The 15,219-nt window shown below is 48.6% G+C and overlaps 1 protein-coding gene across 3 annotated transcripts in view; it reads right to left on the bottom strand.

Annotated features, from left to right (window-relative positions):
- Window positions 1-15,219, bottom strand: part of LOC130392217 (ankyrin repeat and IBR domain-containing protein 1-like) — a 44,853-nt gene that overhangs the window by 13,049 nt on the left and 16,585 nt on the right. For 2 of the 3 annotated variants that reach the window (XR_008896988.1, XM_056602674.1), the window contains exons 9-15: window positions 13,210-13,376; window positions 11,461-11,549; window positions 10,209-10,339; window positions 5,235-5,369; window positions 3,889-3,975; window positions 2,884-2,950; window positions 957-1,102 (exon numbers count right to left, since the gene is read on the bottom strand). Coding sequence is in view for 2 of the 3 variants with exons in the window: in XM_056602674.1 (XP_056458649.1) it covers window positions 957-1,102; window positions 2,884-2,950; window positions 3,889-3,975; window positions 5,235-5,369; window positions 10,209-10,339; window positions 11,461-11,549; window positions 13,210-13,376 (822 nt within the window). In the remaining variant the exon portion in view is untranslated. The remainder of the gene's footprint in view (window positions 1-956; window positions 1,103-2,883; window positions 2,951-3,888; window positions 3,976-5,234; window positions 5,370-10,208; window positions 10,340-11,460; window positions 11,550-13,209; window positions 13,377-15,219) is intronic. The other variant, XM_056602675.1, reaches the window with a different exon arrangement.

The following is a 15,219-nucleotide window of genomic DNA, read 5'->3' as shown; positions in this document are numbered from 1 at the left end:
AACGCAAAAAGCCGGGGCGACGCCACGCGGTCGTCAAGGCTTGGGGCCAGTTTGAAGTGGAGCAGATTTAAGAGTCTGAATGGTGGACGCGCAGGCGAGCTGGACCCTGTAATCATGGTGCACTCATGAGTAAAAGATGCACATATCCTCAGTAGAATAGCCAGGGTTCAAAATCAGTCCAACATGTTTGGATATTATCTCGGCTGGCCTTTGGGTGACCGTTGTGTTTGTTCCCCTCAAAGACAGAGAGTGGTTTCTAGACAAAGAATAAGCTGGAGAAAAACGGGATGACTTTCAAAAACATCAGCCAGTATTCAACCCGCCCACGCACACATCTCCCTACACCAGCCAATACTGGCACCCTATCCGTTTTCCACCACTTCTTTCAGTGCGAATGGCTGAGCAAACAGCCAAAGTGGCGAGCTGTACGGCGGCCATGTGTGTTTATCACCGAGTACGGCACAATACACCCTCTATCAAGGAAAGGGGTCGCATGGAACCGCGTCCGACCGTTCCTTTGTCCTCCTTCTGTAGACACATCAGCGTTGCTACGTGATCGCAGATGAGACGGGGAAATCAGCATTTGTCATTGGTACAAGGTGCCTTGCTAAAGCGTCTGGTAGCTTGTGAGAATCATGTAATGTGGCCCCTCCTTCAGCGCCACGAGCGACACCAGTTCACAATCTGGCAGACTGTATAAGTTAGGTTCACCTAAGGTGACACCCCACTTAGAACGCCATGCATTTTGCATCCACATGGCCTTCAAGACGATACATTATGGATGCCTGTCTCCTTATGCCCAGCCCATGCAGGCACAGAACTGAACACACACACACACACACACACACACACACACACACACTTAATTAACGCTGTTCCTCGTCCTCCGTTGACGACCCCACGCACGCGAGGGGTCGTCGTGGGTTCAGAGGAGCAGAGTCGGGGGGGGGGGCTACCTGCATGAGCTCGTAGATCTCCTTCTTGGTGCTGCGGGGCTCCAGGAAGAAGCCGTAGGGGTAGGAGCACTTGAGGATCCGTCGGGTCTTCAGGAGCTCCAGCACCGCGGCCTCGATGAACGTGGTGTCAGGGGGGCCGCCTTCTTCTGGGGGGGGGGGGGGGGGCAGCAGAGAGACGGACTGTATGGGTCTCATGAGGAGCCAGAGAGGGGGATGGAGGGAGATAGAGGAGGGGAGGTAGGGTGAGGAGGGGAGGAGAGAGGAGAGGGGAGGGGAGGAGAGGTGAGGATAAGAGGGAGGGGAGGAGAGGAGGGGAGGTGAGGATAAGTAGGAGGGGAGGAGAGGAGAGGAGAGGAGAGGAGAGGTGAGGATAAGAGGGAGGGGAGGAGAGGAGGGGAGGTGAGGATAAGAGGGAAGGGAGGAGAGGGGAGGAGAGGAGAGGGGAAGTCAAGTGAGGTGGGAGATGGAGAGGGGTGTTGAGGATAAGAGGAGGGAGGTTAGGAAGTCAAGTGAGGACACGAAGGAGAGAGGGCAAGTGAGGATAAGAGAGGTGAGGGGGGAGGGAGGGAAGAAGAGAGGGCAAGGGAGGAGCAGAGGGGAGGGCAGAGGAGAAGAGGGGAGGACAGAGGAGAAGAGGGGAGAAAGACAGGGGGGGGGGGAGAAGAGAGGGCAAGGGAGGAGCAGAGGGGTGGGGGAAATAGGAGAGGGGAGGCAGCGTGGGGCTAGGAGGGGAGGAGAGGAGAAGAGGGAGGTGAGGAGAGGAGATGGGAGCGGAAGAGACCGGAGGGGGAAGGCAGGTGAGAGGATGAGAGGTGAGGAGAGGGGAGGGGAGGGGAGAGGGCAAGGGAGGTGAAGGGACGTTAAGGGAGGAGAGGGAGGCGTGGAGAGGAGTGGAGAAGGGAGGGGAGGTGAGGGGAGATGACAAAGGGATGCTAGTGTGCTACTTTATCTGCGCAGGGGTTTCTGGCAATCGTTAAATCGCCACCCACTGCCTCTTGGCAAGGCCATCCACACATCTGAGCAGGGAGGGACAAATGAGTGTGTGTGTGTGTGTGTGTGTGTGTGTGTGTGTGTGTGTGTGTGTGTGTGTGTGTGTGTGTGTGTGTGTGTGTGTGTGTGTGTGTGTGTGTGTGTGTGTGTGTTGGCAGGTGTGTTTGTCTGTGTGGTGTGTGTGGTGGCAGGTGTGTTGGTCTGTGTGGTGTGTGTGTGGTGGCAGGTGTGATTGTCTGTGTGGTGTGTGGAGGCAGGTGTGTTCGTCTGTGTGGTGTGTTTGTGGGCAGGTGTATGTGTGTAAATTGCCGGATGTGTGTGGGATGGCAGGTGTATGTGTGTGTGTGCGTGTAAACGTGTGTGTGTGTGTGTGTGTGTGTGTGTGTGTGTGTGTGTGTGTGTGTGTGTGTGTGTGTGTGTGTGTGTGTGTGTGTCTGTGTGAGTGGGTGAGTACGTGTGTAGGCGGATGAGTATGTTTAAATGTGGGTGTATTTCGTGTGCGGGGGTTGGGGGCTATGGGGTATTTAAGGAGATTACACTTCACTTAGCATATCAAAGTATAGTTATAAACAGCGTTAATTAGATTGTACATCCTGTTTCTTTACAAGGGTGTGTGTGTGTGTGTGTGTATGTTGGTGAGAGTTGAGTAGGTTTGGAAGGCCTCAACTTCAAAAAGAAAAATGGGACAAGTGAAATTGAACAACCACAATAAACACAACACACAAGTGCATTTTGTGGCGATCTAAAAGGCTAATTTCCTCCCACAGAGTAGTATGTGTTGACTCAACCAGATTTGATCAAAGGGTCACTTCACTCTCCCCTTCCTCGTCTCCCGTGCCTCCAAAAGGCTCAGAAGGGGGGAGAAGATGGGGGAGAAGGGGGGAGGAGGAGGGCTGAAGAGGGAGAGAGCCCGAGGACGCGCGTTCCGGCCACTCACTCGAACACAGCGCACGGCTAAGCTGCTCCATCTTGTCCTTTGCCGTCTTCAGCAGCCGATGCTCCAGCTATTGTGAGGAGAAGACACACGTGATTTTACCCTTCATTGTTCTGGAAAATGGCTTTGGGTGCGGGGGGGGGGGGGGGGGTGTCGAAACCACCAAACGAAAGAAACTGAAGAGATTTCCTCAAAGAATGCGCCAGGTGCACAGAGATGTGTTCCGAGCGTGAAAGAAACAACATTGTCAAGGTGTCCCCGGGGATTTTGTCATGCGGAACACAGCCAGCTCTGCGTTGTTTGTGGGGTGGATGGCTGGTGTAAGCAGCCTCACCTGGTGAAGCTGCTTAAACCAGTCCAACTGAGGTGTATGCATGTGTAAGCGTGTGTGTGCATGTGTATGTGTGTATGTGTGAATGTGAATGTCTGCCCACGTGTCTGTGTATGCATGTGTATGTGCTAACACATACAGTCCACCGCTCCACACACTCCACACACAGAAGACAATTTTCTTGCATCCCATTGGCCAGGCCTGCGTTACCGCACCATTCCTCAGGGGGCATACTAGCAAGGTCCGTTGATAGTTGCGGTTTTCTACCCCAAGTTCCCGACCACCACCACCACCCACACCCTCAAAGGCGGGATATTATGCCCCCAAGTGCGAGTGTGATCAGCCATTTTGAAAATCTGCCATTTTCTGTGTTTTAGTGACCTCACAAGTGGGCATGTCCTCCTAAATGTATGCTTGATAGATCAGTCTATCAGGCTACCCAGTGGACTGTAGAAAATGTTGCTTTTCTAACCATCATGCACCTAGGACTTAGCTGTATGATGGAATGACGAGTAATAGATAAGGACCTAGATTCGAGGTGGACACTCCCACTGGTGAGGTCACAAAAACACAGGGAAAAGGCCGATTTTCAAAAGACTTGTAACCGCTAATCACACTCACACCTGGTTGTATAACGGGCGAGGTGGGGTGGAAGGGGTAACCGGGTGGTACCTCACCTGGTAGCTGTGCTCGTGGTTCTTGAAGCGGGTGAAGTAGTGCATGAACCGATCCAGCTCCTGGAAGCTCTTGTGCTTTTTCTCCGCCTGTGGGAACACAAACCAAAACAAGAACCGGTGAACGGGAAAAACAAAACCGTCGTAAAAGTCAGTCGATGAAGCTTTTACACTTCTGCGTTGAACAGCCGTCGTATGTTTGCCCTAGACTGATGTATTTCACTTTATGTTTCCATAGAGGGGCCATATGACTTTTCCGATTCCTCTTTTGAATATTGGTCCTGTAACATAGAAAGGAATCAAGGTTTTTCCCAACATTTGATGAAATAACCCTGAAAAGCCTAGATCAAATAAGATGAAACACACACACACAGACACACACACGCACGCACGTACGCGCTTCAAACAGGGTACGTTCTTCACGAGGCCGGCGTAGCCACAAAATAGGCAACGCAGCAGCGTACGTTACACCGCTCTACCATCACGTTGGCGTAGTTCCACGTCGGGGAAGCCGAGCCATGAATGCAGCACCTGGAAGGAGAGCCTAGGGGCGGGTGTGTGACAGGAAGTGTAATTGGGCTGGCTCCTCCTCGGGGGGATTGGCTGACGGTAGGCCCGGGGAGTGAGTGCTCATCGCAGGGGTTCAAACAAGCACTGACGATTGAGTGGCGCGCGGACCAACACGGGCCCTGGCTCCCGCTCACCTCTGCCAGCGGTGAGCGGGAGAGACTGGATGATTCATCTTGATGAGTGTGTGCGTGTGGGTGTAGGGAAACTAGCAGGGGGGTGTGCTCGTTTGAAGCCTCCCAGACTGCAGCAGTGTGAAAATTAATGAATGAAAGTGTGAGTGAGAGAGTGTTGCAGGGTACGGCTAACTATTTTTAGGGTTAACAAGGCTTTCCAGTGATATTTTATCAGATGTTGTTGAAATTTTTTTTTTTTTTCTATATTGCATGACCAATTTTCAATGACTCACAGGAAGTAGTCATACTCTTTGTGAAACCCGGTGAAATACTTGACTTATTTAACGAGGGTAATTTAAAGCCTGCTGCCTCATCCCAATTTCCAAGCCGATTTTCATTCGTACATTTTCAGGGGCTAAATGCCTTGATCCCCTGTTCAACTCTGACCTTAGCGTGTACACACACACACACACAATCTAGCTGTGTGCTTGAACCCTGAGCCTTAGTTACTCTGTCCTCCTAGGGGCCTCACTCTCTCCTCCTAGGGGCCTCACTCTCTCCTCCTAGGGGCCTCACTCTCTCCTCCAGGGTCCTGACTCTCTCCTCCTAGGGGCCTCACTCTCTCCTCCTAGGGTCCTGACTCCATGCCCTTCTCCCCGAGCCTACCTCCACCGTCATGTCCTTGGACTGCTCCTCCACCTGCTGGATGACCTCGTAGCGCGTGCAGCGGTAGTAGCCGCCGGTTGACGAGCTGTGCTTCTTCCACTCCTCCAGGCAGATCCAGCAGAAGTCGTATTTGCACTGCAGGGAAGGGGGGGCCAGAGACGCACGATCTCGGGTTAATTTGGCGTCAAAAGCCACGGCTTCTGATGAAATATTCAAAAGAATTCCAGAATGTCTCAAAAAGAAAAAGTAGCATCACCGGCCTTGAGATAACGAGTAGTTAAACGGAATAAACAGCGGCACAGCGTAATGTAGATGGGCTTCATAATGAATGGACATCGGGTGGCAGATGGTAAACCATAAATAGCTGCCATGGCATCCAATCGCTTTCAAACTAGCTGGAGTCCTCCCCAGGGACTTTGTAGTTCTACCAAGTTTCTGCCCGGGCTGGGAGTGTTCTTCCTCGCAAGTTTCCTAATGGAGCCATTAGGGTTTCCATTTTAATTAAACCTGTAGACTTTCAGCTAAGGCTCCCTGCAGTCCATAGTTAGATTCTTAGCGGTGTTGGGCTCATAAATATTTACGCACATTTTGTTGTTGTTGAGGTGGTTAGGAAAAGCGCTACTCTCTCATTAAAAGGATTACACTTGTGTGATTTTGATTCATGGTCGTTATTGGGAGATTCCCCGCCAGGGTTCAATTCAGCTTGTGTGCATGGTTTGACTAGAACGCAGATAAACACGGCAATGCGTGGAAGAACAAATGTCTGCATACACTGCTTCTAATCCCATTCATCTATTATTGAAGTAATTGAAGCAAACATTAAAGTATAGATTGATTACCTACTTCAACAACACACAACATGAGAGTCTTTGTAAGCTTAACAGGAACAGCAGTAAACAAAGCTTTGCATGGTAAGTCAACAGCCAGCAGGACCATGTACTTCTACTCAGCCATGCGCACAGACATAGTTAAAGTGAAGCAATAAGGAGGAACAGGGCCGGCCTATCGTCCAGGGCCGTATCAGTGTCCTTGTGTTGCCATGAGCAGGCTGTCAGACAGTGACTAGAGAGCGACCCCAGCCAAACCCCTCTGGGGCTGTACAACACAACGCTACAATCTGCTAGCTACTCTGTTTCCACACAGACACACACATAAACACAGAGAAACGCACACACGTATACAGAGACACACAATCAGAGAGACACGCACGCACGCACGCACACAGACACATACACACAGTGAGACACACACACACACACACACTCGAAGAGAAACAGAGAGACACACACACACAGCTAAAGGCCGAGACAGTCAATGATCTTGGAAACATTGTTAACATGATAGTTGCTGGAGGAGAAATAAAAAAGTTAAATCAATACCGAGATGAGTTTGGGAGGGGGGAGGAGAGAGATGGAGGGGATGAGCGAGAGAGACACACGAGGGTGTGAAATATGAGAGGCCGAGGGTTGGAAAAAAACTAAAAAGAGTGAAAAAGTCGACCAGGGGGAGGAACACAGGGGCGGGAGAGGATGGATCACGGAGAGGAACGTCGGGAGTTCTTCTAGGGATGTGGCAGATCAAGGGCACTCTGCTCTGCATGCGGCCCGCCACGCGCGCGCGCGCACACACACACACACACACACACACACACACACACACACACACACACACACACACACACACACACACACACACACACACACACACACACACACACACACACACACACACACACACACACACACACACACACGTCAGTCTGGTTCCTTTCAGCAGGGGGAAAGAGGGGGCGGGATATTGAGTTGTAGTGTCATCTGGAAAACCGCTGGGTTGCCAGATTAAGCTACATCACACGAGCCCTGCTGCTGGCTGCCGCTGGCTGCTGCTGGCTGCCACAGAGCGGGGCGCCTATTAACCTTCACTATTCGTTTTCGAATGCTGCATTAGTGTTAATGAAGCCCTCATGGGGCTGTGTAGTGAGGGCGCGCACACGCACACACACACACACACACACACACACACACCGAAAGAGGTGTTGATTCTTTGCATTGAAAGTGGTGCCTTAACTGTGCAGCGGATGGACTTTGACGCCTCAGAGCCCGATTTACTTATTCGAAAAAAGACCACATTTTGAGTTCCATCGGGTTTTCAAAAGGTGGTGATTGCTTTAAGAAAAGGAAGTGTTGTATTTGTTGTATTTATCAAGGCGGGAGGTTTCTCTTCTGTGTAGCGGGCATGTTGCATACGATTTGTTTTCAGAAAAAAAACACATTGAACATATTCAACACTTGTCGTTTGATCGAATCCCCAACTTCATAGCCCAAATCGAGATTTAATCCTGACCTTGTCCACAAATTCATACCTACGTGTGTGAACAAAGCAAAAGCATGTCCGAACGCTTTGGTTTATTTGAGTTTGCAGTCAAATGAATTGCGTTAATCTTAAAGCAAACTAGTTTTAAAACTAACACAATCATTTGAATGATTCATTCTCGCTCCTCTTAAACCGCCGGATGTCTCCGGTGTCTCTCGTTCCCTGAACAGGATTCGGGAGCCCCTGAAAGCCACGGCTGCTTCCCTGGTCCTTCGAGCCCTCATTAGAGCTCTTATCTGTAGGATGAAGAGCGTGTGTTCGACCTGACGCATCAGGCGCGCCCGGAGGAGGCCTCTGAGAGTCGCGACTGTCAATCGCTGGAGAGCCCCTCTAAGTGGGGGAGAGGCTCAGAAGCCCTGCCTCGTGCGGAACTCTGGGTATTCCTATAAGCTGTTCTCTGGCTGGCCTGCTGTCCAGAGGGGCGTGTAGGCAGAGGGGCTCCTGCTTTATAGCAATACTGACTGGTAAAGACAAGAACGAAAGAATGACCGGAGGAAAACGCCTTGTCCTTTGAGATACGTCTCGACGGGAAAGGTTCCTGGACTGAGGTCACACAGAGTAAATAGAACGAGAACCTAGCTAGTAACAGACGGTGTGTGTGTGTGTGTGTGTGTGTGTGTGTGTGTGTGTGTGTGTGTGTGTGTGTGTGTGTGTGTGTGTGTGTGTGTGTGTGTGGTGTGTGGTGTGTGTGGTGTGTGTGTGTGTTAGGGTGTACGGTAATAAACGGTGCTGAAGGTTTATACGATGTGAATTTGCCCGCTTCCGGTAGGGATTTTGACGTTACCTCGGGACCGGTGTGACGGGTAGACAATGTTGTGTTTAACGCGTAACAAAGTAAGTAATGCGTTAATACAGTTCCCTAAAAATTAAAGTTACGAGCAACTACTGAAAATATGGTAACGAAACAAAGTTCCTTTTTCAATTCGGCACCATGTTACTTTTCCCAGGGACAGATTGACAGCGATACTGCCTTCTCAGGCAGTATGCTATTGCACAAGTACGCAATAGTCCCTTCACGAGCTCTCATTCCACAACGTACGAGACAGAAGCTGGTAGGGGTAGCCGTCTCTGCCAATCAGACATTGCTTCCGCAGGCTTTGAAAGCCAGTCCTTACAACAAAATGCCAGTGGTGGAACGAGATGACAAACGTTGTCCACTGGTTTACCTGTTAAGGACATGGTTCCCTTCAAAATGTCGATAGGAAAGGGCTTTAAAGAGATGGTCAAAACACTCGATTAATAGTCCAATTCCATTGCCAGAACACTGCAGTAAACAATGGCAAGACTGAAAGGCGTTTAAAATGGTAAAAGCTTCACGTTTCAGAACGTTCCCCATGGATTTAGATTGCGGTTTGGAAGGGTTTCCCGCTAGCTCTGCAATAGTAAAATGCAGGTAAAAAAACTGCCTAGCATTTCAAACTCCAGTGGGGGTGAAATGCACATAGAGTGTATGTAACTCAAATAGAGTCAATAAAGCACATAGAGCGTGTATAACACATAGAGTGTATATAAGGAACATAGAGTCAAAACTAAAGCGCCTACAAAACAAGTACACGATTTCTCGTTGAGGTTTAGTCTGTGTGTTCGATTAGGGTTTTGGGATATTTCAGGGGTCCTTAATACATATTCATGAACCCTGGATTGATTCTACTCAGGAACCTTGCCAGCAGTCTTCTCTGTGGGGAAAAGCCAACAAAAATCCTCCCATTGTTGATTTCACGGGGAGAGAGAGCGAGAATGATTCGATGTGTCGAGTACGGCTCTGCAGTGAAATACGATTTTACCCATTTTGAATGGTGAAAGACTGCCACCCGAGAACGTATTGAAGACTCCCGTACTCCGTCTCCATCTCCCATATGTTCACTGCTTCTTTCTTTATTATTATTCCTATTCCATTATTTAAGTACAGTGTACAGTATGTGTGGGAAACACACATACTGAGCCTCTTGACATGGTGGCACATTATGTATTAGGCTACATAAAGAAAGACGTTTTCTCTGTCAAATAAATTTGGTTTTGACTGTTGGGGGTAAAGGCCATATGACGTCACTGACCTCACCAAATTTAACGGGCCAGTAACGTGACTAAAAGTAAGGGTTACTCAGGGTTTGAACATTGTTAGAAACATTTGAGATAATGTGAGCTATACAACTCAACAAATAATATAAGATAGGTATGGTCGTTTTTAGACAATCTAACGCGGAAATGTTACAGGTCATACCTTTAATAAACCTATAACAAACAGCTGGAGTCCGCAATTACGCAGAGATGAAGTCCACCGTGAAAAAGAACAAAGCCCCAAAGCAAAGGAACATCTTTCAAAGAGAGAAGCCTTTTATGCTGGTCAGGCACGGCTTCCTACTTAACGAACAGCATAACCGGGCTTAATGTACAGTAAAGCACAGCTTGTTGCACTTCTCTTTAAAACATTTTCAAATAAGTCTGTTAAGGCACATTAAGCCTTTCTAAGCGAAGTCGATGTGCTAAACATAAAGTGCGCGTCGATCCCGTTTGTGAACGAGTGTTTCCCAACAGGTACTCCCCCCATCCTCCCTACTGAAGCGCGGTCTAGTGAAACGCCAACACACACAGGGTCTTTACCTTGGCGCACTGCATGTGATTGCAGCCCTCGTTCTTCTGGATGGGCGACTTGCAGCTGGCGCAGGCCTTGGAGTTGGTGAGCATCCACAGGCTGTTGGCCGCGTCCTCGTAGGCCTCGCTCACCCCGCCCACTGCGGTGGCAGATAGGGGGAGGAGGACACATTAACGCCGGCACTGCCGCTGCCGCTGCTGCTGACACTTGTTTTAAAACAGGCCGTTGGGTTTGTTTATCGTCTATATATTTAACACACGCACGCGTGCACACACACACACACACGCGCACGTGTACACACACACACACACACACCACACACACAAACACACCTGTGTGTGTGTGTGCGCCTTTACACGCGCTTACACACAAACCAGACGCTTCACCACACACACACACACACACACGCACACGTCATGGCACCTGTATGATGCCTCTTCAAACCCCCGGCATACTGTGACATAATGAGATTTCGCAGCAAAGAAAATAAATCCAGAGGGGAATGTTTAATAACAAGTCATTTGATTCCACCTGGGTCACCTCTGCAGCACGGCACTTTATAGACTTCAAAGTCTTAGAGGCCATTTTCCCGACATCACTTAGACTGTCAACACTCTGATTAAAGCTTATGCACCCCGAAATGTGTCAATATGTGAGGGGTTCATTTAAATTAATCATTTATTATCAACACTCAACATTTTAATTGGTTTAGCTCTAAATGGTTGGTAATTAATGTCTGCCTTGTGCTCAAAACACGGGGCAATTCCTCCCCTAGATCAATCACTCAATACAAACGCTGTCAGGAGGAGAGATTGGATGAATAACAAGTGTCCGCTTCCGTGTTGCAATAACTTACATCTGCCGGATCTAACGCCCCGACGAGCGGCCTGTCAAACCAGGGGATTTATCAGCAGTGTCACTTTTATTCAAAGCAAACCTCCCCAAAACAAACGTTTGAAAACATCACAGCCGCATTAAACCACAACTCAGGTGGAGTTAAAAAAGGAGCCCCCCCCTCAATCCTTTGTGCTGCGCGATCCCCCCCCTCTCTTAAAAAGGTCCCATGACATGCCCCCACCACGGCTTGTAACGGCTAATCACACTCACACCTGGTGGCACGTCATGGGACCTTTAAGTCACCGATTAAGTCAACGTCCCCTTAGGGAGTCGCCGTCCTTTTGGCGTTCGGATGAGCGCTCAATGCGTGCGCTTAGCCGGTGGACGACGTTGGTGGAAACCAGACGGCGGTGGTGTACTCACGCTCCTGCGGCCGCATCTCGCTCACTTTCTGCAGCCACAGCTTCCAGACGTCACAGTCACAGGGTTCATGGGCTTCTCCTTGACACTCCCTAGAGGGCGAACACACACACACACACACACACACACACACACACACACACACACACACACACACACACACACACACACACACACACACACACACACACACACACACACACACACACACGTCAACAAAAAGGCAGCGGAGGAGGAGAAGACGGATGGCATCGAAGGATGAAACGGACAGACGGCAACATGTGAAACGAGCCCAGCCGACGAGCACTGGGCACGGGTGACCCAGCAGACAGACGGGCGGGGGAGGCCCCCAGGCAGGCGGGAAGAGAAGCAGGCAGGCAGGCAGGCAGGCAGGCAGGCAGGCAGAAGGACAGATGAGACGGCGTCCACCAGATGCACAGGGTCATGCTTAATTTTGTTTGGCGAGCGTGCTGGGCCATTCCCGTTAGACATTCGAAAAACTAAAACAAACGACCACAATGAACAACTGCCGGCGCCACAAAGTAAACAGGTGCGCCCGCCAACGGGTGGAGCGGCTGGCGTGCGACAGCCGTCATCCCTTGGCCCCCGTTGCCGTGACGACTGAAGGCATCCACCGACTTCCTCGCGTCGGAGCACGGTCACGCCTACGGACGTGTTTCAAAGCCCGTGACAAGTAGACTCTGCAGCTGAACAGACAGGTTTAAGAGCTATGGTTTGTGGTTAGGAAGCCTTATATACTGGAGATGGAAGTATAGGAGAAGGCATGTTGATATTGACAGGTAGGGGGTCTTCTGGAAGGGGCAGATGTAGTCAGGAGGTTGGTAAGGGGGGGGGGCGGGGAGGCAGATTATTAGAGCGCACTAATGTGCAGATGGAGATGCAAAAAGACCTTTAAAAACACAAAACAAACATGCTGGCGAACGTGTAGCGATTAAGGCAAGACAATTTGGACAAATTGCAAACGTCGCAAATCAATGATTACAATGTTGATCTCTAGACATGGGCCTGATCGTCTGCCTTTAACATTCTGCAGTATCTGGATTATCATCTTCTGTATCTCTGTGCACTGACGGGTTTTTTTGCGGGGGGGGGGGGGGGGGGGGGGTAAGCTTGGCCCCTACCTTAATGAGGAGGGATAATTACTAATAATATTTGATATGCAATTGATGATACACACTCAGAATGCCACATCAATGTTTTTTTGAATTACGAAATATGTAACCTGATTTAATAATAGTTTAAAATGAAATACATATAGGCAATTCAGGGCCTGGAATATAGTTCCAGATGCCTGTCTGAGAGCCTTTCCAAACTCACCACAAGAACCATATCTGCAGTTTGCTTTTGCTTAAGGCTGTGCCCTATGCTGCCCGCAGTGAGTTAAACTTTATTCTGACCTGTAAAAACAGATGGACAAACATTGTATACACCGCGTTTACGACCTAAAGTAACCATAAAAGCACGAGCCATAGAACCACCGGGAACCCATTTCTATCAGGCGGTTGGCCGCGGCCCCGTGTCAAGAGATCAACCATGTAATGGAATGCGGCCCTTTGCTGCCCAGTGTTAACGAGGGCGCCTCTCTCTGTGTGTGTGTGTGTGTGTGTGTGTGTGTGTGTGTGTGTGTGTGTGTGTGTGTGTGTGTGTGTGTGTGTGTGTGTGTGGTGTGTGTGTGTGTGTGTGTGTGTGTGTGTGTGTGTGTGTGTGTGTGTGTGTGTGTCCGGTGCTGACCAACAGAACAGGTGGGCCTTGCCGCAGTCCACAGCGGGGGCCCGGAGCAGGGCAAAGCTGAGCGGGTTGGCGGAGGACCCCCGGGTCTCCTGGGAGTTGAGGCGCACGGCCCTCTCGCAGCCCGCCCGCGGACACCAGCGGATGGCCGGGTTGTTCTCCACGAAGGCCTGCCGACACAGGGGGGGCACGGGGGGCATGAGACAGTGGAATAGAGCTAAGGCTACTTTATTTATATAGCAGTATTCAACCACGAGGCTGACTCAATGCGCTTCACGTAGAAACAGTCATACAATAGAACAAATACAATTAAATTATGAAATAAGAAAGATAAGTTAAAGGAAACGCAGTATAATGAAGGAGGAATATAGGAGGACACAGCAGCACATTGTTTGCCTCAAGGTCATTGCTTACCCACAAATGAATGGTGAAGAAGCCTTTTTATTTAAAAGAAATACATTATTTTACTAAGCTACAAACCAGCATCTACTCAAGTTATTTCTGAGACCTAATGATGCTAAGTACTACAAATCCCTTGAATGGGGCCATTCTGTTAAATACCCCCGTCCCAGCCTGAAAGCCTGACTGCGAATTGGACCCTTTTAGTAATTTTCTATAAACAGACCAGCTAATAAAACAAAATCTCAAGTTGCCAACTGCGCTCCAAATCCCTTTTCCTCAATGTCGTCTCTCCCTGCTCGTTATTAGAGACAAAAGCTTCTCGAAATAAATGTATTATTGACATGTGGGCAGCGAAAACGCAAGCCACATTATTACCAGACTAATGCGCGTTTTGTTTTAGCCGCCTGGAAATCTTCTCCACCCAAATCATTTGTCAAGGATAATTTTACTCCTGCGTCTACAAAAGTATCGATTTAAAAGTTGATGGATTTCAAAACTTTTTAAAAAGGGACAGGAGGGAGGACATTTTCGTGGTGTTGGCATCAACGTATGGCACAGATGTCTGGGGCTGTTAAAGGGAAGGCTGGCCATATTCTGTTTTTCCCATTCCAGAAATCTCAATGGGATATACGTTTTTTAGTATGGCACAAAAGCATCACCTGTTCACCACAGGCTGTAAATGGAGTTTTGAACACCCCAAAAAAGACCTTTGAACGAGTGACCGAGCAGCCCTGCTGATATGCTGGTCTGAACAAGTCACTGCCGGATTGATTTAAATGGCAGTAGACCCCTAGCCTAGGCAGGGGTTTCGTCCTCTTCCCACAAATCAATACATTTGTGTAATATTTCCTAATATTATAGGAAAAGTTGAAGACTCTCTGTAAAGTATGGTGCTACTTTCAAGCTTGCGTCTTAGTATGTATTTTTTTAAGCATCTTTCTGCCGATAGGTCAACTGATAGTTTGGGATTATTTCAGTTCCTTTTGGGCAATATATATTTATAATGAAAAAATAAAGAAAGAAATATTTAAAAAAAGTATGCCCCCAAATATATCCGGAGAGCCAAAGAAATACAATTTACCATTATGAGACTTTTTGTTTTTTTTTTGGGTGCAGTTGGGTCTTAAAACATAGCTAGTAACACCCAATTAAAATCACATTGATGCTTTGCATCCAATATTAATAATGACAATAAAAATAAAATAACAAAGAATATTTTTGCACGCAATTAAATAGCATATAAAAGTGTTTCATGTCGTCTTTAACCATTCTGCCCGCCTCCTTGGAACCATTATTATATGTGCCGAAACATTTATCAAGTGAAACAAAAAACTACCAACCAACTGCCTTTTACAGTTTCAGGAATTATACGGTGGCTTTGCCTCCATTTTGGATGATAAATAAAAATTATGCTTTACTTTAAGAAGGCAAGCTAATTAAACCTGCACTACGTAACTTTGAAGAGGTTTACTCTGTTCAAGAATATCTGAACTAGAAAGCTTTTCAAGCGTAAAATGTGTCAGGGAAAGTTTCTGTATAATACGTTTTGTCCAAGTCCCTCCTTGAACACAAATGGACAGCTCTTGTTTGGGTTTTGGTCATGGTCATGCG

Source organism: Gadus chalcogrammus, chromosome 11 (assembly GCF_026213295.1).
Source record: "Gadus chalcogrammus isolate NIFS_2021 chromosome 11, NIFS_Gcha_1.0, whole genome shotgun sequence".
In the NCBI taxonomy this organism is placed as follows: Eukaryota; Metazoa; Chordata; class Actinopteri; order Gadiformes; family Gadidae; genus Gadus; species Gadus chalcogrammus.
This window is presented reverse-complemented; position numbering and strand designations above follow the sequence as displayed.